A 27645-nucleotide genomic window follows, 5' to 3' on the forward strand; every position below is an offset into this window, starting at 1 on the left:
CACCCGTGGCACATTTCTAGATCACTTCAGTAAGCCGCGGCATGCCACTTGAGTGACCATTTATTTGATTCTCGGTTATTTAAGGCCGTGTATGTTCTATTGCAGGTCACAGTGTCACAACTCCAGAGCAACTAAGCGACCCGCTCCATAGATCATTTAAGTGACCCGTGGTACATTCACAGATAACCTAATAATTAAGTGACCCTCCGAGACGTTTTCAAATCAATGAAATGGCCCACAGCCATCCTTAGCAATGTCCCGTATTTATGACCTCTCCCTGATTTTTCTCCTGATCAAATACGTCACTCTAATTATAATAAAACGAACACTACATGCTCACTATTTCGATTGCGTCTGATTTTATTTTCACATACTTAAATACTTGAAGGAACTTGAGAGCGTTTACTTTGGTTATAACGACAAAATTCCGTGGAATCTTCGATGCCGTTATAACCGAGTTTGACTAAATCTTTAATGGGTTTCGTGGACGTATAAACGCGTCAAGCCCGATGATATACGGGCAAAAGACAAAACAAAACAGGAATGAATCTTTTGACTGACATCCCTGCTTGTTATTCCCCAAGGTTCTGTCCATAAGCCCCATGTTTTCCCAAGGCCTACCAAAAACCGCTTTTTATCTCGTGGAAATGAATAATAAATGCAAAATAAATAAATAAATCGCCAGCTTTTATAGTAAGAGTATGGGTGTGTGTAAGTGCGTAGTTGCAGATGAATCATTGGGATTAACATTGGACCTACAAACAATAGTCGCTCGCGCGGCCTCGATAACATTTGGAAGAAAAATGCATTTGCATTTACACGCAATGCTGTTACAAAAAAAAAAGGCCTTAACGGCAATATTTTTTTTCCTTTTGAATCACCCGACGATAATTAATGATGGAAATTATGGATCCTTGTAGCCTAAGGCCGCGCGCATAGTGTGGCGACCAAGATGTACGGGAGTGTATAACGGAGACTAGTGACGAAAACAATTGTATTGTTTTGTTCTACACCGCACATACTTTCGAGAAGCAAGGCGAAAGAGAGAGAGAAAGAGGCCACTCAACTAGGTGCGTGACTTGTGGCCCTTGTTGGAGTCATTTCATGTGGCCCGCTACCTCAAACTTAATTTTGTAAAATTAACTAAGCGACAAATTTTCAGATCAGTCAAGTGACCTAGGGTGCTGCTTCAGATCACTTAAATCGTCCGCGACACATTTAAAGTCACCAACATCACTTAAGTTACCTGAGGTGTTGTTTCAGATCACTTAAGTGAATTGGGGTGCTGTTTCAGATCACTTAAGTGAATTGAGGTGCTGTTTCAGATCACTTAAGTGAATTGGGGTGCTGTTTCAGATCACTTGGGTGGGCCGCGACACGTTTACAGGTCGCTTAAGTGACCTGAGATGCTATTTTAGATCACTTAAATGACCCGAGGTGCTTTTTTTAGATCACTTAAGTGAATTGGGATGCTGTTTCAGATCTCGTGGGTGGGCCGCGACACGTTTACAGGTCGCTTAAGTGACCTGAGGTGCTATTTTAGATCACTTAAATGACCCGAGGTGCTTTTTTTAGATCACTTAAGTGAATTGGGATGCTGTTTCAGATCTCGTGGGTGGGCCGCGACACGTTTACAGGTCGCTTAAGTGACCTGAGGTGCTATTTTAGATCACTTAAATGACCTGAGGTGCTATTTTAGATCACTTAAATGACCTGAGGTGCTTTTTTAGATCACTTAAGTGAATTGGGGTGTTGTTTCAGATCACTTGGGGGGACCGCGACACGTTTACAGGTCGCTTAAGTGACCTGAGGTGCTGTTTTAGATCATCTAAGCAGCCCGCTGCACATTTATAGATCACTTAAATGACCCGCGGTAAATTCTCATTTCAATTAACTGGTTCGTGACACATTTAAAAATCACTGACGTTACCTAATCACTTAAGTGAACTGAGGTGCTGTTTCAGATCGCCTTAGAGAGGACCGTATTCACCGACATGGTTTAAACGGTAGTCACAATTTTTCCGATAAGAGATCAATATAGATTGGTTGAAAACCTGAATTTAACCAATCCATGTCGATCGCTTATCAAAAAATTGTGACTAGTTTAGACCATGTCGGTGGTCTTAGCAGCCCGCTGCACATTTCCAGATCACCTAGGTGGCCCGCGACATGTTTTCAAACCAATAAAGTTGGCCCGTATTCTCCAAAAAAGTTCATCACCCTTGTTTTAAGCTAATTTTTTTGATCACCCTGTATATACACGTACATATATTCATAATAATGGAATCCCATTAAAAGAAAGCGCTGCTGGGAGACAATTAAATGGATATAAGATTTCTCGTTAATGCGAAAGCTCGATATAATATCGAATTCTAACTGGATTATATTCAAAGAAAACCGACTTCCCCTTTCCCTCCATTCTCTCTCCCCTTCCCCACCCCCCACCTCCTCTTGGGAATCAAATGGGGGTGTTTATTCCCCTCCCGTCCCGGGTATTGTATTTCTGGGACACAGAAGAATTCCCATTAAGATATTCATTGCCACGAAATATTAAAAGGAAGAGTAAAATAATGATAATAAAGAGAAACGCTTTCAAAAATTTCTCGTATTACACACGAAGAGGGCCCCCCCCCCAACTTTTTTCTGATGTGGGTCTCTTTCGTCCTCCAACCCTTAAAACAGGATACTAATTTGCGCAATTAAAAGAGAGAGAGAGAGAAAAGGGCAGCTTAATGTAATTATGATGTACCCGGGGTCATTAAGGAGGTTATCGGCGAGTTAGTTTCCCGGAGGTAAGAGTAGGTACGTGTGTACCCGGTAGCACATGTGCTCTTTTTCTCAACCCCGAACCTCACTCACTTGGAAAGACGCCAGGTTTGGTGAATTGTCGCGAAATAAGGAGCCAAACTCTCGTAAAAAAAAAAAAAAATCTATATGTTATAGGTATACACTATAAATGTGTACCTTTTTATCAGGAACCTACTACGTGTAATTCTGTCATAACTGGCATGTTCTGCTATCGAACAGCTCCCGTTAACGGACATTTTAATTTATTTTGATCCCGTGAAATAGGTGCCCCCCCCATCCCAATGAACTTCACTACTTATATTAACGGACACCCCCCGTTAGCAGACCAAATTTCTGGAGGTGATCATTACCGTAAAAGCATTAAATGCATAAATTGGTGTACTGTATATAGCATATTGCCATACGCTACATAGTAAATGCGTGAATAAAAACGGTCCCGATGCTTTTGACAAAATAGGCGTTGGGTGAATACTCCTAAAGAAGACACCCCCCTCTTCTTTAGAGGGTGTCGGTTGGGTGCCCCATCCTCCCGACTAGTGTCAGAGATGTTTGATTAGCTACTACTTACACTGCAACAGGGCGTACGCAGGCTTGACCTTTGGAGCGGGCACACGGAGTGAGGAGGCAAAACCAATTTCTTCCAGAGAATTTTCAGTAGCTACCATTCAGAAAGCCTTTTAAGTTAATAGAAATTGGGGTGGGGGGGTCCTGACTCTCTCTCCCTGCGCACGCCTCTGATCCTGTATAGCAGTGGTTCTCAACCTTTGGAAGCCCACGGCCTGGTTTTATTAATTTTTGTAAGTGGAAGGCCAGGTTAAACACACGACTAACAGCAAATGATTGGGGGAAATGTAAATGACCAATCATTCGTGGCCCGGCATGAATGATGTCGGGGCCCGGCGGTTGAGAAACACTGCTGTATAGTATGTATAAATTTTATGTTCTCAAAATTATTCGGGCGAATGCCTATTTGCCCAGTGCCATAGCCAAAAATTTCTTTTGGAGGGGGGGGGGGTCGGTAGCTAGTGCCGTAGTGCCGTCTTACCGCATGAGCTCACTCGGGCACGGTCCGGGGGGGGGGGGTCAACAGAAGAGGGGCCTCACAAAAATGAGATCAGGTTGAAATTTTCTAGAATCTACCAAGTAGGGCCTCTCAAAAACCACTTGGCCCGGGAGCCCATGTTGCTCTTAAGACGGCCTGGTCGGTAACATTTGAAGGGGGATCCAAACTGATAGCATAAATAAACTTTATCTTATGATTCCATATTTATATCAGTCATTTTTTTTACATTTCGGAGCGGGGAAGGGGGGTGGGGCCTGGACTAGACCCTAAAAAATATTTACTGCCGGTGATGTAATTTTAATATTCAATGAATCTCTGGAGACACTCGAAGTTCCTATGGGAAAATGTGCTGAGGTCAACTTGTGTGATAGGGTTGGGTGCAGAGCCACAACTAAGGGAGAGGGAGTAGGCGGATCTGATCAAAGTCTTCTCTTAATGTTTCCCACTAGATGCTACTCCTAGATGTAGTATCTAGGCATTGGTCTGGTGCCCCGGCGCTGGAAAAGAAGGGGGGGGGGAGCGGATTTTACCCTATAAATCTCTACCCTATAACGCCAAGGGGAGCCAAAATTCGTGCTTGCCACAGCTGACCAGTTGTGGCACTGCCTAAGTGCCTCTCGGTTCTCTCTGACACCGGGGGTGATTGGGTTCCATCTCCCCGTCACTTCCAAGGTCCATGGGAGGGATCACAGCCTTTTTTTGAAATCGGGGCCATTTTTGTTAACGGTGTTTTTCTTTCCCTAAAAATTCGCCACCCACTCAAGATCGTTCCTTCTTCTTCCCTCCTCCCCCACCCCTCAGTTTATGCTTTGGGTTAGGACAGGGCAACACAAACTGTGCGCTGGCAACCTTTGTCAAGGGATGCCCGACAAAGATTTCTCAAAGAGATTCTTTGCTCCCTGGGGAGCCGCGGATAAACGTTGATCACGGTAAGGGGTGCCGCGGGTGGAAAAAGTTTGAGAGAACCCCTGGATTATACAGGACGTGAATTACTGTATTTCAGAGTCTTCCAAACCTGTTTGTCTGATCGCATTACCACGGGTCACTTAAGTGATCTATGAATGTGCCGTGGGCTGGTAAAGCGTTCTGGAATTGTGCCACGGTGATCTACAAATAAGCCGTGGGTCGGTAAAATGCTGCGGTACTGTGCCGTGGCCGCGGGTCACTTAAATGATCTGGGAATGTACCGCAAGTCACTCAAGCGATCTGAAAATGTGCCTGTGCGGCTTAGCTTATTTTCACAAAAGTATGTATGAGGTCACGGGCCCATCACCAGGCGGGTCGAGCAGGAATGACTTAACTCTTTAGGGCAATTATAAATCACTAAACCCCTATAAAATGTCATATCTTTTTAATGAAGTAGGCTTCCTTCTAATTTCAAGTAGGTGCAAACTCAGAGGTATAGGGAAAAATTTTTCCATTGAGAAATCATTTTTACAAAACATCTGGGCATGTCAATGCTAAAATAAGGAATAAGTGACTTTTATGGGGGCGAGATATCTCGTCATTGCCGCTTAAAGGGTTAAGACTACGTTGGTAGGAATCAGTTTCTCTCAATGAAAAAAAAAATCATTAATTTTCATTGAATTTAATGTATTGAACTCGCGAGAGAGAAATCGTGGTGTGTGCGTGTGTCACAGAAACGCGTATCAATAACTTCTTTTTTTTTTCTAATTTGGCGAGGAGAGCATTTTTGCTCGCCATATCCTGCGACATCTGGCGATATTTCCCCTCTCCCTCATCCTTGCTCTCGCTGCTGCTGCTGCGTTTCATCATCATCGTCATCATCCCGCTTACAACCCTAAAGAGACCCACTATCGCAAGGGGGAAGAGATACAGCAGAGAAGAGTGAGAGATGCCACAGGGATGCCCGAGATGATGGACTGACTCATTAAAAGGATGTTGGAAAAGTGCGCTTCACACAAAAAAAAACAACCACCCCGCACCCGCATACATACACAGACGGGTTTTATTGCACGATGTGAGTGAAGTGCGCTGTAATCTCCATGATGATGATGATAATAATAATGAAAACGGATGTAATCATAACTGACGAAAGTGTATAACAGTTCATCCATACTTGCGAAACGTCGTCGTCGTTTTTTGTTGTTATTGAAGAAACATAGAGGGAGATCGTAGGGAGAGAGAGGAGACACACAGGAGAGGTAAGAGGAAAAACAAAATCGAAGTCCTTTTTTTTGTGTGTTAGGATTAACCCACTTTTGTTTTTGGTGCGATTGGTCTCATATGGGACTTTATAACATTTTCGTTATTCTGTGGAGCACGTTCATCGGACTGTGAGTTATCACGTGTGACCACAAGGACACCCCCTGAAATTTTCTAGTGTTAATTTCTACAGTTAATTGTACAGCGGATTTTATTACTAAGCGGATTATTCTGTCAATCTTGACGCGATGACTTTCTTGATTTCATTTCGTGTGTGGATGAGGATTGAAATGTTTTGGTTATTGAGCATTTACTAAATATTTGAACAGCTGGTTTTTGTGTGACGATTTACCGAAAATCTGTTTCGGTGTCTCCATGCAGATGAGTGTTTACATGGCCCCCCACAAGGGGGTGGTCTGACAAGGCTCCAGCCCTGGGGCCCGGGAGGATTATAATCTTTTTTTGTTTTTTCACGCTATAAATTCATCATAAAGGGGACCCCGTAAAAGATCCCAGCCTAGGGGCCATGCTTCAGGATGTGGGGGCCATGGGTGTTTATATTGATTGGGTTTTTATTTTTCCGTAGTCATTTCGATCATTTTTTGTCACAATACGCCGGTCGTGAAAGCATCATAAGCCCTCGGCCGTTTTTCCGAGGCTCCTACATGCTAGAAACATACCTACCTGCAAGGTACGTCGGAAGTGTTTTGAACCTGTGTGTGGGTGCTGGTCCTTAGCTCTGTGTAGGAATTTTTGATTTCTGTATTAATTCTGTGCTCGGACCAGTGCCACAAGCTGCTGTTGCTGGAGCATCCCCCTCCCCCCATAGCTCCAACGCCACTGTCTGCCTGCCTGCTAGAGTTTACATGATTGCCCATGCCCCCCCCCCCCCTACACACACACATCCTGAAGCAGGATCTTTGGCAGGCCCTATGCCAGACATTCTACAGACCCTTCTATAGTGAATTCATATTGTGAAAAAAAAAAAGATGCTGATAATCGTCCCGGGATGGAGCCCCGTCAGCCCCTCCCCATGTAGGGGTAACGGTACTTGCCCATAGCCTTTTAGGGAGCGAGGCCGCCGGGGCCAGGGACGATTCACATTTTTTCGGGGTGTTTTTTCCTCGCTGTAAATTTGGTATACATAGCTCCCTCCCTCTATACCGAAGGGCTCAGGGGCTCATCAAAGATCCCGGCTTGGAGGGCTCTTATGTAATATCGGTCATAATAGGCTCGGGTAAATGGGGGGGGGGGCTCATCACAATGACTGTACACTTATTTTGCAATAGGGCCCTCAAGAAAATGTCTGCCCGGGGCCCCGATGGCTCTGCGTAGGATGGGAGGTCATTTGCTGAGGGCTGCCCTAAGAACATTATCCAGGCATCCTCCAGATCGGGATGGGGTTGACTTGTAGGGCCGTCTTAATGCATGAGCCAACCCCCCGGCATAGCACGGGAGCCTATAGTCCATGAATTTATATGGGAGGGCCTCATGCAAACTACACCTGGTAAAAAATTTTCGGGACATGACAGAACAGAAAGTTTTAGACATTTCTTGTTTATAGTGTGGGGGGGGGGGGGGCATAACACGGCCGGAACTAGAGGGGAAGCGGGGGGGGGGACAACTGCCCCGTGCGGCAAAAATTTAGGGGGGGCGACAATTTTTGGTAGAAAGAAAGAACACCGTTATAAAATTATCGAATTTTAAAGTTGTGGGGGTAGCAAAAATCCTAATTAGGCCTTGACCCTTGTTCTTGAAAAAGCCCAGCACCCACTGGGAGGGGCAGGGGCTCATGAAAATGATTTCTGGTTAAATTTTTTTCTAAAGTAAACGGCATGATAGGTGGGCATTTCTAGCCAGGTAAGGGCCTGAGGAAAATCTGTTTGCCCGGGGACCCATGATGCCCTTAAGATGACCCAGGTAAGCGTCAGTTCATATGAGTCTTATTGAAATGAGATCTGATTAAAATTTTTGAGAGAAAGTTTGTAAACATTTTTACAGACATCAAGGCAGACATTTTTACCTGGGTATGGTTCTCAGAAGAAAATACTTTGTCCGGGGACCCATGATGCTTTAAGACAGTCCTACACCTCTGGGGGGATCTTATGATGATGAGTAAATATACAAAATCAGTAGGCAGGTAGTTACAGCAAAGTAAACTGACTCAGAGAAATCACTTTGCTTGAGGACTTGTGATGCTGTTAAGCAGGACCGTCTTAAGACTGTCATGGCCCCTCGGGCCAAGTGATTTTTCTGAGGCCCTTACCTGAATTGCCATGACAAATTGATAAGCTTATTCTCAAAAACACTTCAACCAATAGGATTTTTGTGATGCCCCATCTTCTCTTAAGAGCCCCTGGACCATGCCAGTGTGGGCCCATGTGTTGAGATAGCACGGCTCTGAAGAAGGCCCAGGGGGCACGAGCTCATGTTGAGGGGGGGGGCCTCATGAAAATGAAATCTGTTGAAAATTTTTGAGAAAAATCCAGTAAACTTCTCACCAAATAGGATCCTCAGAAAAATCACTGCGCTGGGTCTCTGTGCAGACAGCAGCCAGACCTCCAACAGGATGCTTACGTAACAGAAATTTGGGAACATGCCATACAAAATATGGACGACAGATGACACAATGGCTGCACTGATAACATGATACAAGCACAACTCTGACAGCATAAATATGTTAGTCAATGCATATATACACACATACACCACCAGAAACGCTGGCGTGAAGAAAACATTGTAGGGGCTGAAAATTGATGGCATCATATGGGACTCGAGCGTGTACGCAGGAGGAGGAAAGTGCATTGCATTGTTTTTTCTGAAATTATTGGGGAGCCTCAGTCCCTTTGGGAAATTTATTGTGGGGGGGGGGGCGGCTCAAATGGCCTCAGCCCCTAGTTTACGGCATCTATGTACACTACATGTTCTTGCATGTAACCAATAAATCCTGCAGTGGAATGTTTTACTAGGTGCATGTATGTTTTTGAGTAGTAAGTTATTGTGCGTATTAATTTGGGTCAGCGTGTAAAATGCTACTAATATAAATCTCTGATTACACATTTATCATTCAAATTTTCTTACTTTCCCATAAATATCCATTTTTTGCATCAAATTTCAGAATTTTAATAAAATTAGCTTTCATACACCTTCATAATACTCTCAGAAGGAACCAATGGAAAAAGACAAATACAAGGAAAAATACAATAAAATACATCCTTTGTATTTACCTTTTTCTTTGGTTCTTTCTGTAGTACAATAGAGTCTCATTCATCCGACCTTCGCTTATCTAACATTTCGTATTATCAGACATCCCAACTGGGAAAAGAATTCATCATTAATCGGCAACAAGAACTGCAAGTTGCGAGCGCATGCATGGTCTACTTTTTGTTGCTCCCGACTCTACTACAGCTAGTTAGTTGCCCCAACTGTACAGTGGCGCGCCCATCTACACTATGACTGATGTGTCTGTCATTCGCATGTGCCTGTCGAAATTAAAGGAGGATGAGACATGATTGAAAAATTCAAATGCATTAATGTAAAGGATATTGCTCATTGGGTTGCAAGGGCCCTGGGCTGACGTAAGGGCTCACACAATTCCCAAATTTTGGAAGGAGCTGCAAGATGGTGATGAAAGTATGGAAATGGAAAGCACAAATGAAACCGAAGAAACCATTCTACAATTTTTGGTACAACATATCTTTTGATATGGTGATGCATCTTTGTCTGTGCATAAAAAATGATGATCAGTGTATGAAACAACTGATGAAGAAATTTTTACTCTTGTTAATTGCTATTAAAAGATAAATTTGACAAGCAAAGAAATTTGAGATCAAACACCAACTGCTGAGTATCTTAGAATTTCACATAACAACGGAGTTAAGGTTCTAGAAACTACAATGAAATACATTGAGCAACAGGAAACTGAAGGAATAGACATAATGATGCTGCAAAGATGGTGGGATTTGGCAACAAAGAAACTGCACTTGTAAGGAAAGCAGAGTACGATAACAGATTTCTTTAAATCATCACAGAACTGAACTTGTTAAGTACTGTATTCAACTTCAGAATATTCTGTAACTAAGTTAATTTTTTTCAGTTAATTTCTTCTGTTGTTTTGTTGTAAAACATGATTATTAGGTTCGTAATGTGCAAAATTATAACAGTTTGACGTTTAATAGGCTTTTTCTAAACACCTCCCTATTGTCCGACATTTTTGCTTATTCGAGGTTCGGCCAGCCCGTTTATGTTGGATAAGCGAGACTCTACTGTACACTGGGCAAAAGGTTTATTTACTCTTCCACACCTTCATTACAGTTCATTTTACATTATATTCTGATGACTTGCATTAAAATGTGTTATATTTTTCATGTCTTGCAGGTATCATTTCAAAGTTTTTTCATCGGACCATGAATAGAAGAAGTGACCGGATTCTTTTACTGTTTTAAGACCAAGACTTACAAAGTAATTTTGTGTACCTTTATTTGTATGTTTTTTGCGTATTTGAAAATAAGACAGTCAGTAACCATTATTAGTTCAATTATTCAAACAAACTGAAAACAATGTTAAAAAACTGAAGGACATAGCACATATAGCATATTACTCAGAGGTAGATTTGTAGTTCTGCTGCCTATGTGCTATATAAATATTGGCACTTTTTTCTCATTCTAGACTAGTTTTCTTGATCGCTCATCCCTTACATTTGCCATCCGTGCCAAAATGCAGCCCTGGGCTGTAACATAGCCAGCTTAGCTGTTCTGCCCTCCCCCTATTAGATATGCTTCTGTCTTACGCTACTGCACTAAAAAAGTTTAATGAAAGTACTTTTATAAAACTTGAAAAATGCAACCAATAAGCATATTGGTTACATTCGAGTGACTATAGACTTATTGGTTATTTTTTCACATTTTGTAAATGATCTTTTATCAAACTTTTATAATGTAACCTCAGCCAAAGTCACTCTTTCACCTGCTCTTTGTCACTCTTGGTCATCCTTTTTGTTATGATGACCTGGTCACTTATGACTGCCCATATGCTTATGCTCATGTACATGCTTGCACACTCTTATGGCCATGCACATGCTTGCACACTCATTTATCTTGCACACTGTTGTGGTACCTACACACTGCTTAAACACTCTCCAGGTCACTCTTTTTGTTGCTCACTAACCTGGCTAATTTTTTGGTCAATCAAATGCTTGAAAAACTCTCAGGCTGTTGCCAGAAATTTCATTTGGAGGGGGACCACTTTCATTTCAGTGGGGGGGGGGGGGGACAAAGTGATAGAACAATAGATTTGGCTCATTTTTCCCTGTTTTTTCTGTCATTTTCTCATATTTGGGGGACCAGACCCCAACCCCCCCCCCGCTACTCGCTACGGCCTTGTGACCTGGTCACTCTTATGGTTGCACACATGCTTAAACACTGTTTAGGTCAATAATCTGATTGCTCATTAACCCGGTTCTCTTTTGATCACTCACCTGCTTACACACTCTCCAGGTCACTCAAATACTTGTACACTCTCCAAATAATTTTTTTTTTGCTGCTCACTAACCTTGTCCACCTTTTGGTCACTCACATACTTGCACACTGATTTGGATACTCACATTCTTGTACCCTATTTTGGATACACACATGCCTGTACACTCTCAAGGTCAGACTTTGAGTGCTCACTGACCTAGCCTTACTCTCCAGGTATAGACGGATTTATGGTTTTGCCAATCTTCTCCCATTACACTAATTTTCTTGAATACCCATTCCTCAAATTTTCTGCCCCCTACACACTTGCCACCTTAGGCTATAGGGCATTCAAGCTCTCCCCCTTCTCTGTAAATATGTCTTGGATAATATATATTTTTATAACAATATGAAAAAAATGACGAACATTTTGCAACTGGTTATGTGTGGGAAAGTAAAATGAAGTTGGCCCGACTTCATACATCCTGTTTGACCAAATGGATTGGTTTCTGATTTTTCTTTCTGATATAGTTATCAATCGAATATTGTTATCCCAAGTCCTGATGTGATCACATTAAGCAGGGTGCCACAAACTGCTTTTATCCGTCTCATATAAATATTCTTCTGAGGAACTTAAAATTAATTTCTACATTCCAGAAATCTGTTCTATATGCATTATTCTGATGAGTAGTACATGAATGCCCGCGGTATCCTTTGTTGGTGTTTGAATTGGTGCTATCTGTCTTCTGAAACGGAAATGTGTGTGACATTTGCAGATGTCTGAATGCAAGGGCGTAGCGAGGGGGGGGGGAGACTTGGGGGTCTGGTCGTCGTCCCCCCCCCCCCGAAATGTGAGAAAATGACCGAAAAAAGGGAAAAAGATGGCCGAATCCATTGTTCTGTCACTTTGGTTCCCCCCCCCCGAACGAAATTTCTGGCTACGCCCCTGTCTGAATGCTTTTAATTGTAATTTTTTATACTGTGGAATATAAACACACTGACATGGGCTTTTATTTACAGGTAAAAAAAAACCATGGGATATTGGACTCAGTTATATTTATTGCTGTGGAAGAATTTCACTCTTCACAAAAGGCAAAAAGTGAGGGTTTTGTTTTCAAACCGAGTATTTCATTTGAATTCACTAGACTTGTGTGGTTTATGCCTGCTGTTTTGAATGTATTGATGGTTAATTTTTTTTTTCCTTTTTAATAGATTCGTCTTATTGTTGAAATTCTATGGCCGCTAACTTTATTTCTCATTCTTATGTGGGTTAGAAGCAAAGGTTTGAAATATGCTGCACACCAGTGTAAGTGTTTTTTTTTTCTCGCTTCACTTACTCACTTCAAATATAGATGGCAGCACTGAAAACTCAGTCACTACACTATATATGAACTCAGATTGTTAGGTATACACACACACTTCTGGCACCTTTCCCCCCCCCCCAGTTGTGGCTCTGACAACATGCATATATAAAAAAAGAAATGAATATGCATAAAACAACACAAATATGAGTAGAAATTTCACGAATAAATATAGAGGCACAACACTGATATACATAAAAACAATAAAAATACACAGAAATGCAAATGCACAATTCATTTATTGGCATCTGACACATACTTTGTTTTGCATTGCATTTGTACTGGGGATGAAAAGCATCCAACTTACAATCAGGGCTGTGTTAAGAGCATCATGGGACCCCTGGCCAAGTGATTTTTCTGAGGCCCTGCATGAAAAAATCTAAAAAAATTCAACTGATTCTCTCATTTTTCTGAGACCTTTCTTCTCTTGAGCCCCCCCGGGCCGTGCCCGGGTGGGCCCATGCATTAAGACAGCACTGCTTACAATTGTCCAACAGTAGTCTCTCAGGATCAAGGTTGGCCATTTTCTCTTGTGACGTTGTTCTGTGGTAGTGCATGGTAATGCTTTACCGCTCATACAGCACATTTTTAAATGTTATCCATGTGAAAATTTGAACGTCTACTTTTCCCATTATAAAGATTTTGTCAACAGAAATGTGACCATGTGTTGGAATAATCTTGTGTGGTTTACACTTTTATATACAGTAAAATTTCTCTTTTGTGGACACCGGCAGGACAAAAAAATTTGCTCACAAAAGATGGGTGACTGCATCTGAGGGATGTCCATTAAGAGGAGTTTTACTGTACTCAAGTTTTTTAATGTATAAGCCTCATAGCCTTTTTTTTTTCTTCTTTCATAGGTTACTTTGATGAGAAAGCAATGCCCTCTGCAGGAATTGTTCCCTTTGTTCAGAACACTATTTGCACATTCAATAACACTTGCCATCCTACTGCCGATAGTGTCGATGCCAAAGATAAATTTGTTGGTCTCAATACATCTCTGTGAGTTATAAATTATACAGTTTGTGGGTATTTGTGTAAATTTAACTCAATTGTTAATTAACTGTACCCGTTTCCTTTTAAACAAAAAAATCTGAAACTGTTATTGTTCTTGTTATCGCTCTTCTGAAGATTGCCAAGGTAAGTGGAAAATCATTTGATTTGAAGTAGCAGTTTATTATTCGATGTGATTGAAATATCTCATTTGTTTTTCCTTCTTCTCTTAGCATCTTGGATTTTTTTGAAGATGTGGAGCAAACAGCTAACACCCATCTGAAGCCATCCGAAGTATCCAAAATTGGTTCCGCCATATCCAAGGATTGGGAGACTCTGAGTTTGTTTGTCAAGAAGTTAACTGATCCAAAGTTTCCTATAACTGGTGAGTCAGATTTCTGTACTTTGTGATCTAGTATGGCAACATTTTCATGCTTCTCAAACACAATGAAATCACTCTTAACTGTTCCCCTTTTTTTGCAGCCAAAAAATAATTGTTACTTTTAATATTCTCCAGTAATAACCCTCTCAGATGCTTTCACCAGTCTTTTACAGACAATTTGTTTTGTCCCGCTAGTGTCCACTAAAGAGTGTTTTTATGGTATAGGTGTATTTGCTTGCTTAGCTCTTATACATGTCTGTTCTGACGTAACAGATTATATGAACAAAATATCATGAGTGTTAGACTGACTGCTACTAAACCGTGCATGTGCCTCGTAAACATTGCTGTGAAGAATTTCTTACAATTTGGTAGATACAGATAGATCTCCTTGATAACAATTTTCCAACCTTTTTGATATCACAGACCCCTTCAGTGAAAGTCATTGGACCTCAGTAGTGACCCCTTGTAGTGACAGTCAAGGGGACTGTGGCAAAGATCAATTTCTAGTCCCCCTCCCTGTGCTTTGAAATCTAAGATTTATTGTTTTTACAATTTGCATATCAGAAAAAGCTGAAGTAATAAATTAAGATTTTACATCACTAAATTTGTATTTACATTCTGAATTCACACAATGGTTGTAAATGAAAATGATCCAGCGGATCCATTACAAAGTACTCACGGATCCCCAGGGGTCCTCAGACAGGTTTAAAAACAATTTCTCAAAGTGTGCATTGCGGCGAGCTGGAGATATTGATTTGTGTGCCTATTTATGCTTTGAAAATGTTCTCTTATATGTGAAAATATCTACCAAACTATTCTGGGGAGCTGCAGATGAGAACCATAAATTGAGCAAGGGAGCCGTGGGTGAAAAAAGGTTGAAAACCACTGCTGTACTGGAATGTGCTGTTATGTGATGCTTACATAAGTTTAGATTGAGATGAAAGATGGGGGGGGGGGGACTTTACCCCCAGTGGTGTTCTCCACCTATGATTGTGTGTCTAACGTAAGGTTACCAGATTTAAAAACTGAGAAATCAGATTACATGCACAGGTACTCTCGGCTATGTCCCCTATTTATGTTTATGACAGATGTCGCCACTGTACCAACAAAGAAAAACAGTTGTTTTCCCAATCAAAACAGCAACTTTTAATATGTATACAGCTATTTTCAGAGCTGGGGGGGGGGGAGTGCTGCTTAACAAAGACTATCTATCAAGGAATCTGGTATTGAATGTTATTTCACACATTTTGTTTATTTCTGAATGGAAGAAGGAATAGGTAATTGACCCCCCAGGCAAGGACGTAGTGGGGGGGGGGCCCAAAATGTGAGAAAATGACCGAAAAAATGGGAAAAGATGTCCAAATCTATTGTTCTATCACTTTGGTCCCCCGGAACAAAATTTCTGGGGGGGGGGAAGAACTGTTATAAAAGATCTATAGCTTTGAAAAGTATGTGAATTTGTGGAACAGAATTTCCAGTAAGTATAGAAGCCAGCCCTGAAATATTACTCTGCCCAGAGGGCTTATGATGCTCGTGAGACAGCTTTGGGTAGATGACCCCCCAGATTGATTTACAAGTGAATCATAGAAATTAAGAGAGAAACAGTTCATGGTGAATTGATATTTATCATGTTTCTTCTTGTACGTAACTCTTTGGGCTTGCAAGCAGGGCCGTCTTAATGTTGGGCCTCATCATCATCTGGTGTGAGGATTTTTTGAGAATGTACATATATATACATATTGGAAGACTGATGATTCCTGCCATGAAACTTTGCTTGTTGTCCATACATCACAGAGCCAAGCTGCCGGAATCATGTGTGCAGCACCTTATGCCTTATGTGTTGACGATGACTACTATTAACCGTACGTGTACCTCACACACACATTCCCCCAAGGGCGTAGCGGGGGGGGGGGGGGGGGGGGTTATGGCCATAAAAATATGATAAGATTACTGAAAAAAGGGAAAAAGATGGCCAAATCTATTGTTCTATCACTTTGGTCCCCCCCCCCCGAAATGAAAGTGGTCCCCCCACGAATGACATTTCTGGCTACACCCCTGCATTCCCCTGTGGAACTTCTAACAAATTGATATATGCAGGAACATGGGTGCCATAATATGGATCTGGAGCTATTTGAGCCTCCCAATAAATTTTATGAGGCTCCCCCCCCCCTCCCTCCAATAATCACAATGCAATGCGCCACTCTCGCTCCAGTATAAGGGTACAGGCCAGCTGGCAACTTTCAGTCCCCTCTGTGCTTTCGTCATTTCAGCGCCTCTGGCTATAAGGCCATATGCATGGCTTCAACGTATTTGTTTTGTCCAAGTTATTCTTGCAACAAATAATATACCGGTGTTTCCATCTGTTTTTTATATTTTGAGGTGGAAATAGCAAATGCTTGAATTTTTATACATGGGTTGACTGATGTTTTTTTTCAATAATTGATGCTTGACTTCCGGATTGTACTGAGAAAGAGCCTAAAAAAAACTGGAGTAGGTAATGTTAAATACAGGCCAAATGAACACAAGCAAAAGCCAGACTAAGCTAGTCTAGTTCATATGATTAGGTTGAGGTCTTTTTTTTTTAATGGAAAATTTGAAAGGGAGCAAATTTATAAATCGGTGATTTATTCTTATTGTCGCTTTTGCAATTTTAGAATTTCTCATTCAAATTGTTAATTTCATGCATTTGATCAAAATGACTTACTACATCAAAATAGTTGGTATACTTTTTCCTATGAGGTCTATTCATTGCTATTGTGCTTGATTTCAGGGTCATTCAACTTGAGTCGCCTTCTGAAGAATCAATCGGAATTTGTGCAAGCTCTGCAATTGCAAGATATACAGTTTTACGATGATGATAATGTTGACCTCCTGCTATCATCAAACGTTAGAGCAGCTGGACTGCAGAAGGTAAAAAAAAATTGTTGCTGAAACTAGTATTGCTTAACTTCCAGAATTATTATTAAACCTTGCAATTTCTCTGCAGGTCAAAATTAGCTGAAACAAAACATAGATAATCTGGTTTTTGGTCCCTGACATTTCGTCCCTAGCACATATTTTGCTCCTAACATTTCCTCCCGGAATGTTATGAGTGAGTGAGTGACTGCATGAGTGAGTTAGGGATTCTATAAGTGACCAAGTTGATGGGTGAGTGACTATATGAGTGACTGAGTGAGCATGTGATTGAGTTACGAAGGAGTGGATGAGTGGCCGTACGAATGGTCGGGTGAGTATGAGAGAGTGATGAGGTGAGTGAGTGAGTTATTCAATGACTGAGCACACATATTAGAGACTAACTCACTCATATTACCACTCACCCATTCACTTTTACCTGTCTGGGGCAAAAAGTGCCAGGGATGAAATGTCGAGGGCAAAACTTTGTGGGGGGGGGGGTGCCAAAATGTTGGAGGCAAATTTTGCAGATCCCACATAATCTATACTTGAAATGTAATGCAAGTTGCTCATATGACTTGCTCCATGTGCTTTGCTAAATTTTTACAAATAATTTTTTCAATGAATTAAACTTCACGCATGTGCATTAATGCAATTTAAAACCTTATTTTTCATGTTTCCTCACCAGTTTTTTGATCGTGGGAGGAACACACTCTTAGAGTATCTGTGTAAGGATAATGGACTGGAACATTTGATTGATATACCTTTGGATAAGCAAGAGTCAGTCTATGCAGAGTTATGTGATTTCAATTCTATAGAAATGAGCAAAATCGCTGCCGAAGCTTTGAAACACATCGATTATGTAGAGCTATTGAATCAGGTATTATTTTAATGCATGCATTAGTATGGTAAGAAAAATAAATAATTGCAACGTGAGTCTAAAATATGCATTAGTGGCTTATTACCGTTATTCTCATTCCAGCTATCATCAGTCAGTGCCAAAAATACTGGAAGGAAACTCAGTATTGCAGAATGGGAAGGAGGAATGAAACTGATAAAAGTTATTTTGCATGAGGTATAATGTGCATTCTTAAACATTTATCATGTGTAATTTCTATGTTGTCTTATTTTTCAAATAGTGTTTCTTTTATTTTTTTGCGAAGCCTTGTCATAACAATGTTCCTTTTGCTGAACGATATTGCTTGCCTAAATGAAGTATCTTTGATGGATTTGCCTCTTCACCTCTGAACCAAAACTGTCTATTAAAAATATTTTTGATTGATTTGTGATTATTGCGTGTCAAAATGCCACTTAGAAAGAAAAAAAATTCACTTTTTAAAAATATTTCATTAATTTGGGTCAAAATGTTTTAGGTACACACACATGTGGGTACCTCTGGTCATAACTTGAATACAGAATAATAAATAATGATTAAAAACCATTTGAAACCATTAAAACTGAGGGAAGGAGGCCTCATGTATGTAGGCCTCTGGAATGAAAAGGTTATAACTAAATACAGTTGACTCTCGTTTTTACAAACCCATATGGATGTGAAAAATAGTTTGTAAATGGGAAAGATGTTTAAATGAAAAGTATATTGTTTGGGATCAGAAGATTAGTTTGTAAACATTGTAGGTTCGTAAAATCGAGAGTGTCAACTGCATGTTACTCATACTTAATAATTAGCATCGAACTTGGAACCTATTAACCCCTTTTATGCACAGGCTTTTGGAAACAAATTTATACTATGCATAGTTGAAGTCGCAGAGATAAATCTCCAAAATTGTTGTTATTGTTAATATACATGAAGGGGAGGGGGGAAACGTGAGATAAGCAGATTTTCAATTCATTCACATTCTTCGCTACTCTTCCCCCGTATAACTTGTACATATAGGCTAATACTATATGTTTTTCTCGTCAAACCATAGGTAGAGTGAAATGAAAAAAAAAACTTTGAGGTAAAAGATAAAAAATTAATTTCTGTTTACAGTATTACTAATGAAGCATCTCAACAGAATGGTGAGAGGGAGAGCTCAATTTTTTTTATGTCTACTCAGTCTCATTCCTATACATAAAGGGGGGGGGTTGAAAACATTTTTGACATTTCTTGAAGAGCTGTTCTTACTTCTTTCTTGTGCTACTGCTGAAGAACTAAAAAATGTCCTTCAAAATCAAGGGTTCCTTTACTAAATAATATTCAGCATATAGCAATGTAAAAACAATGAGTTCACTGGTTTCTTATCCAAAGTCAAGATCTCTCCTGAGATCTCTCTAGGAGACCCATGTTCTACATGAATGAAAATTACTAACATGGTCTATTGTCGCAAAGATAAATGGTTTTTATAAAGTAGATTAGTTAGATACAGCTAGTTGCGAAATTTAGTTTTAAAAATAGTATTCATTTGAAGAGTGCCGATCATTTGATCTTAATTGTTGCTGTTCTTTTTTTTTCCTATAGTCCCAACATATGAGCAGTTTAGAGAACCTGATAAACAATGTGAAATCCACATGGTTCCATTTAGCTGAAACATTCGACTCAAGTGATGAAAATAAGACCACACAACTGATCCAACTCTTCACCTGTGGGCGAAATCTATCATCATTTTTCGACTCAGACAGGCAAGGCCCTGCTCGTCATTTTGAAGAACTGAGACTGCAAATGAAAAACGACAGACAATTCTTTCAAAAGGATGACAACTTCAAATACATCTACGACAATACAACGAGTAAGTAATGAAACACATTAATATGCAGATGGCAATATAATTCCAAAGCTAAGCATCCTGAACAAGATAGGAATAAAAAAAATAGCTGTGCAAAAATTAAAATAATATATGATGTTTATTTGAGGGGTTTCAAACTTTAAACACAGGTTACAAATTTAACTGACAGACAGAGAAATTGGTGTGTTTTAATCATTTACTGAGGACATTATACTCCTACTTCTTTTTTATATCTCAATGGCCTCAAGATGGCAGCATGAAAGGTAGTTCACATTTGAAAATTTAACCCATTGACAGCTTTTTTCCCTCATAGGGAAAAATGGGGAGTGCAAGAATTTTGCCATACTAATTGTTCACATCTACTTTCCCATAATCATTTTAAAACTGACAGTCATTTTAGTGTCATGCAGGTCTTTTAGCAAAAACTCATTTTTTCACCAAAATTCTGGGTTTTTTACCACTCCACCCATGTAAACAGGGGTAAGGTGAACAAAGGGATATTGCCAGAATCTACAGTGAACAGTGTGCCTATGTAACGACACTCAAGGGACCAGAGAAATGTATCACTATAAAGGAGTTATCATTACAGATAAAATATATTTAAAAAAATGAATAGTGCACTGGAACAAGAGAAAAATATGTTTATATAGACAGGCCTGTAGCCAGAAATTTCATTCTGGAGGGGGACCCACTTTCATTTCGGGGAGGACCAAAGTGATAGAACAATAAGATTTGACTATATTTTTCCCTTTTTTGATCATTTTCTCACATTTTTGGGGGCAGACCCCCCAAGTTCCCTCTTGCTAGGGCCTTGGTTATAGACTTTTGTTATTTTTCACTGTATATGGTGATGCAAAGCTGCTAATGGCAATTTTGTGTACTTATATGATGAGAAATAAATGATAAGTATATATTATAGAGCAAAATATTTTTATCCCTCCAATTAAAACATTACGGAAAATGGATCAAAGTTAACTGAAGTGAGTTCATAAGCTGTTGTAATGATGCATGCTATCACTCACGCTTTGTGAAATTTTTGCTGTATTGTGGACTATCTCAGCAGCTTGAGTCTAACAGCATTATTACAAAGTCTTAACTTTCAGTGGAGTTGATACACCAGTCTTCTAATCTAGTGTTTCTTGTCAAAAAAAAACTAGAGCCTCTAGTACCTTTATTTATAGGAAATTACTGTAATTGTATTACATTGCAGTAATTGTTATTAATTGTATTTATAGTTATTAATTGTATTGCATATTATGGTTAGGAATGATTCCGATACACCAACTTTTTTTCCTTTCTTCGATGACAGCAACAAAGTGTAATGCTTTGTTTCATACACTGGAAAAGAACCAGATGACTCGCATGCTCTGGAAGCAGGTTAAACCTTTCATCAGAGGAAAGATCATATTCTCTCCAAACAACAAAGTGGCGAGAAAAATCATGAGCAGGGTAAATGCACATTTGAAATTAAATTTTGGTATTGTTTAGGCATGTATGACTGTTATTATAGAATTTTGTCCTGTAGGTACCAGGAGAGTTGTGAATATCCAATTCATTGTAATAACTATATACAGTAAGTTCATTATAGTTGTGGGAGAGATTTGTTTCACAGACATTTTTTTCTATAGGTGTCAAAGCAAGTAAAAAAAATTTTTTTTTTCATATTGAATTGTTATACTTTACAGGTGAACAAAACATTTTCTCCTATCGAAGATGCCATGATACTGTGTAATAAATGGCTGCAAGTCTGGGCTCCTTTGGTGAAAGAGATACTCGCTAACAACACCGAGCAATTAGAGATCATCAAGGTAAGTAGCAAAAAAAGTGTAAACTTATTTTTTTATATAAGTCATGGCAGATTTCCAAAAGTGGCTGGGAATTGATCATCCACTTCACAAAGTGCATAGACATTGACACATGTATAAAATAATCATATGAATGCTTTACATCAATTTGAAATATTGCTTTACAAATTAGTGTTGTTTTGATATAACCAAGATAGCTGTGAATACAGGTTTGCAGTGGACCTTAAACATATCTAGGCTTTCAGCATTTGTGCACAACATAGAAAGAATTATTCTCATTCATATTTAGGACTGCCCTGGTGTTTCGGAGAGAAACTAAATTGATTGTGGTCAGTAGCTAAGCTTGATCATGTAACTCTATCTCTGTGGTTTTAATTTCCTACATTTTTGGAAGGTTGAATGTGCTTGACCCATCTACATAAGAGTACTAAGGAAGTTCTTGTGGAAGGGGGGGGGTTTGCTTTTCTTCTTCTACGTCCGCTCACATTGGGTGGGATCACATCGTCACAGTCTACAAGATCCCAGAGGTCACAGGTGTAACTTTGTATTTGGCCAGTGGGTCTGAGGCCCCCCCCCCCAATATTTCCTACCATCTCCATAGTATCTTTAGAAATATTGTGAGATTGAGCCCTCCCAATATTTTCAATAACTTCACTTCTATAGAGGCGTGGTGTCAGTTTCTTTGATGTGCAATGATCCAAAAATGGATATTCGTGAGTACAAGTTTTGTTTCTTTTTTCTTTCCATTATCCTAACCTGTCATCTCATTCACATTATATAGGAGCTCAGCAAATCGTGCAGACATATCTTTATATCAATGTTTCTCAAGCTTTCTTAGCCTGTGCCCCCCCTCCCCTCTGACCATATTTTCTTCTTGTGGCCTTACTCTCATCCAGGATAGAGACCCTTTCCACTCATTTAATTGAATTTAGTCAAAACTAAATTTAATAATAAAGAAAAATTTTATAAATGAGATTGATCTCAAGGATCCTGGGCTAGAGATCAATCCAGAGGAAGGAGATGATCATTCCTCTCGAGAGCCCAATTATATGGGAAGAACAGGTGTGTGTGTGAAATATGGAATAATGAACATACCAATGAAATTGCCCTTCCAGACTCATCATCCTTGGTCCATGCCTACTTTAGGCTACTACTACTAAACCAGACATGCACCTCTTCCTTATTCCTCTGTGGAACTTATAACTAATTGGTACATGTTGGAATGTGTGTGTACATATAGTGAACCTTCTGTGAAGTTTGTTTCTGTGTAAATCTTGTTATGTGTAGTGTGCTGCCATCTGCAATCATTTTTTTAAACTATGAGTTTTTTTTCCTTCTCATAGTGAGTGAAGTGTAATGAATGAATAATTATACCGTTGTAGGCCTATTGCTCTCTGCAGCGAGACTTTTTAATAGGGAGATTGGCTTGCATTCGTACCTCAAAGTTGGGAATCGCAGGAAACCAACTTTAGCTGACCACTACTGCGGCGACGGTGGGGTTTGAACCTGGATCCTTGTGATGCGTGTCCATCGCTATGACCACTTGACCACCTACCCTATGCTAGAGTTCAGTGAGCTTCCCTCTTATGGGTTCCATAAGAGGTTCCCCCACAGTGTTGTTCTGGGATTTCATAATGAGCTGATGTAACAGATTATATATTTGCACACACATATTTTCACTCGAAAATCATATCAACCAGATCCCATCATGTAGGGCCCTCTACGGATATGAAGCCTCGCGCCATGCCCACATTGGTTAAAATGGCCTCAGTTATATGGACACAACTCTGCTGGATTCTTAAAATAGTCAAATTTTTTTCCCAATATATTTCGCTTGGAAGCTTCATTCAGGGTTTCCAGTGACCTGGAAAGTCAAGAAAAAAGTAAAATATTTGGCAAAAGTTGGGGAAATGTTCTGTAAAAGGGAAAAAACCAAACTTGAAAAGCAAAAATTAAAAATTTGGAAGGTTAAGATTTTGAATTATATTTCTTCCAGTGTTTTGGTCAGGGGAGATTCAGGAAAATTGTTGAGTTTTGGTCAAGGAAATGATTGAGCAGATTTTTCTGGGAACCCTGCTATTTCTTCAAAGCTCTTTGTGGCCCCCTTAGAATATTCCAGGACCTCAATAATGTCACATGGTCAGAAATTGAAACGACTGCTCTAGATCCTCTCTTCCAGCCATGGGCGGAGATACGGGAGGGGGGCGTCAAAGGTGGAGTCGACTGATCTAATGTATATATGAGCTGACATCATCATCATTGTGCCCCCCCCCCCCAGCAATAATGACCTTGCCCCCCGCAGACTTCCAAGTCAATCTCTGCCTATGCTTCTAGCTAAGGTGCCTATTGAAGGACAGCAGACTCGTCATTTGTCTTTGAGCAAAGAACAGATTTGCTGCTATAAGTCTCAATAATGTCTCTTGCAAAAAAGCAGGATAGGAAACAACAATATTGGCTATATATAATAATATCAAAATTTTACTCAAAGATGGATCGTCTGTCTAAAATTTTAGATTCGTATAGAGAAAACACACACACACACGTGCTCGATTCTTCTCAGGATCCGTGTCTATGAATTTGTCACATAATGAAAAAAAAAGATAAAATACAAGATTTTTCCAGAAATAACATGTGTTTGACAACCTTTTGTTTTTCCCAGAACCTTTCAAACCCTGCTACATTTCCATTCACAAAAGTTCTTGAGGAATTCAGTACAAACTCATCTTATATAAAGAATGAATCTTTTTTTGGAGCGTTGGAATCTCTACACTCATTTGCATCACTTCTAGAAGAATGGCCGATATGGTTGGAGAAAATGAACGTTATAGCCATGGAAATCCGTGATTACCTTCAGGTACCACTTTTGCAACTTATTCAATATGCATTAGAAAATGAATAAAGAGAAATGTGTTTGTCTGAACTTACCTCTCATTCAACTGTCTTAAAAAATACTTGTTGCAAACCATATCAGGTTTTTTGCTGCCATTGTTTTGCCACTGGTAAAACGATTTAGTGCTGTTTGGCCATTGTGAATGAGTACAAAAACTCTCTGTGACTTGTACTCATTCACGACGGCCATAACAGCCTGAAATCCTTTCAACAATATGCGTGTAGTGAGTATTCGTGATTCTTCTTTTCTTACCGTTTATAAATTTGAAATGGAGCTGAATCCGAACATTCTTAAAGAAAATAATAATTTTGATTACCTGTTAGAACTCTACTTTTTCTTTGTTGTAACTTTCCATTTCATTCTATATTGAATTACAGTGCTTTGATATGGATCGTTTCATTGGTTTTGAAACTGAGGACGATATTGTTATGAATGGCCTTGAACTCATCCGAGAAAACAAGCTCTGGGCTGGTATAGTATTTCTCAATGTTGCAGGACGTGATACTTTACCACCTTTCATCCAATACAAGATCAGAATGGCAGCTGGTAAAGTGGATAGCACAAAAAGGATTGAAGACAGGTACTCGTGTTGAATTTTTTCATACATTTGAAAATTAATGAACCAGTAACCACACATAAAGCCAGAAAAATTTTAAAAATATATATTTCTCTGCCAAGCAGGACTGAAACTCTGGGATTTATGTCCATAACAGGTTTCAGTGGAAGCGGGATGGCAAGGGAATCTAATTAGATGTAGAAAGATTGATAGCCGCCTGCATATGTTGGGGGATGATTTCCACAGTGTAAACAGTTAGTATTTGAGGAGAGTGACCACCTGGGAATGTTGTGTGCTGTTGTCATTATTTTTATCACCTGTCGCAGTGGTAAGATATTTGTCCACCACCATGAAGGCTACTGTCAAATCTGCAGGTTCGATCCTGAGAAAGAACACAAATAAAAAGTTCTTTTCCTACCAAACCTGAAGCTACCACCAATAGGTGGCACCTTCATTTCTGACCCATCTCGATTAGTTGGAAATTGCTGTATGGTGATATGACAAGAATTCATGTGCAGTAAAGTGGTCATAGCCCACAGTACAATCAAACTGCCAGGATGTTTATAGACCTTCCAAACATCCATTGTGAGGTCGTATATGCATTGTGCTGGATTCACCTGGCGAAGATGAAGGCTCGAACTCTGTTAGCTGTACAGTGGTGGTCAGCTGAAGTTGATTTTCTACAGTTTTTAGGTGCAAATGCGAGCTGGTCTCTCATTTTAAAAGTCTCTCCTCACAGAGAGCAGGCAGTCCTTGAACACAATACTTATGTAACATGGAAATCAGGATTTGCCATTTTTTGCTTCAAAATATGGAATACATATGGCCAGTGCCAATATAACATGAAACATGCATAGCTCTGACAAAATAACTATGTTAGGGTCATGCTTAAAGATATGCAATTGGCTCCAGTATGTACCAGTTTGTTCGAAATCCCACAGAGGAATGTTTACTAGGTACATTTAATGTCTATAATAGTAGGCAAATATTTTTGCCTTAACCTTTGCTACCAGCTCTACCACAACCCTACACTCACACACTCATATTGTGGAAATTGTATGAAATGTAATGTCAAGAGACAGAAATAATATTTCATTTTATGAAGGTGCACATCAAGCAACAATCATCGATGGGACTATCTTTTGATTCCATTCACGATAGGTTTCCATCTCATGCAGATTTCACTGTACTATGTTGTTATGGTGCACAATAATAGAAGGGTTCGGACGAATGATGGTCTATGTCACATTTTTGCAAAAATGGTTGTTTGATTGAATAATGCTCCGTATAAACTGAAGAGCCAAAAAAACTGGTACAGGCATGCGTATGCAAATAAAGAGATATGGAACCAATCAGAGTACGGCGCTGCGGTCGGCAACGCCTATATAACACAACAAGTGTCTGGCATAGTTGTTAGATAGATTACTGCTGCTACAATGGCAGGCTATCGAGATTTAAGTGAGTTTGAACGTGGTGTTATAGTCGGCGCACGAGAGATGGGACATAGCATCTCCGAGGTAGCGATGTGAATTTGGATTTTCACGTACGACCATTTCACGAGTGTACCGTGAATATTGGGAATCCGGTAAAAAATTAAATCTACGACATCGCTGCGGACGGAAAATGATCATGCAAGAACGGGACCAACGACGACTGACGAGAATCATTAAACGTGACAGACGTGCAACCCTTCCGCAAATTGCTGCAGATTTCAATGCTGGGCCATCAACAAGTGTCAGCTTGCAAACCATTCAACGAAACATCATCGATATGGGCTTTCGGAGCCGAAGGCTCACTCGTGTACCCTTGATGACTGCACGGCACAAAGCTTTACGCCTCGCCTGGGCCCGACAACACCGACATTGAACTGTTGAGGACTGGAAACACGTTGCCTGGTCTGACAAGTCTCGGTTCCAATTGCTTCAAGCTGATGGACGTGTACAGGTATGGAGACAACCTCATGAATCCATGGACACTACATGTCAACAGGGGACTGTTCAAGCTAGTGGAGGCTCTGTGATGGTATGGGGCATGTGCAGTTGGCGTGATATGGGACCCCTGATACGTCTAGATACGACTCTGACAGGTGACAGGTACGTAAGCATCCTGTCTGATCACCTGCACCCATTCATTTCCATTGTGCATTCCGACGGACTTGGACAATTTCAGCAGGACAATGCGACACCCCACACATCCAGAATTGCTACAAAGTGGCTCCAGGAACACTCTTCTGACTTTAGACACTTCCGCTGGCCACCTAAATCCCCAGACATGAACATTATTGAACATATCTGGGATGCCTTGCAACGTGCTGTTCAGAAGAGATCTCCACCCACTCTTACTCCTACGGATTTATGGACAGCCTTGCAGGATTCATGGTGTCAATTACCTCCAGCACTACTTCAGACATTAGTCAAGTCCATGCCACGTCATGTTGCTGCACTTCTGCGTGCTCGCGGGGGCCCTACACAATATTCTTCAGTATAGTTTCCATTATGTGTTCCTAAATAAGTTCTTGCAGAAACCAACAGTTATAGTTTCTATGCACCTTTA

At 40.2% G+C, this 27645-nt stretch overlaps 1 protein-coding gene across 3 annotated transcripts in view; it reads left to right on the forward strand.

The window, feature by feature from the left end:
- LOC149081064 (phospholipid-transporting ATPase ABCA1-like) overlaps positions 1–27645 on the forward strand; it is a 172144-nt gene that overhangs the window by 76213 nt on the left and 68286 nt on the right. For 2 of the 3 annotated variants that reach the window (XM_089237835.1, XM_089237837.1), the window contains exons 2-14: positions 10415–10498; positions 12511–12589; positions 12703–12796; positions 13712–13853; positions 14078–14229; positions 16997–17136; positions 17807–17998; positions 18101–18193; positions 19577–19844; positions 21151–21290; positions 21527–21649; positions 24306–24500; positions 24914–25116. In XM_089237835.1, coding sequence (XP_089093961.1) covers positions 12524–12589; positions 12703–12796; positions 13712–13853; positions 14078–14229; positions 16997–17136; positions 17807–17998; positions 18101–18193; positions 19577–19844; positions 21151–21290; positions 21527–21649; positions 24306–24500; positions 24914–25116 — 1808 coding nt within the window. In that variant the 5' untranslated portion in view covers positions 10415–10498; positions 12511–12523. Of the gene's footprint in view, positions 1–5738; positions 6037–10414; positions 10499–12510; positions 12590–12702; positions 12797–13711; positions 13854–14077; positions 14230–16996; positions 17137–17806; positions 17999–18100; positions 18194–19576; positions 19845–21150; positions 21291–21526; positions 21650–24305; positions 24501–24913; positions 25117–27645 lie in introns of those variants that run through there. The other variant, XM_089237836.1, reaches the window with a different exon arrangement.

This window comes from Pholcus phalangioides, unplaced genomic scaffold, assembly GCF_987345545.1.
Source record: "Pholcus phalangioides strain wild (caught in Gottingen) unplaced genomic scaffold, Ppha-v1.0 ptg000010l_1, whole genome shotgun sequence".
In the NCBI taxonomy this organism is placed as follows: Eukaryota; Metazoa; Arthropoda; class Arachnida; order Araneae; family Pholcidae; genus Pholcus; species Pholcus phalangioides.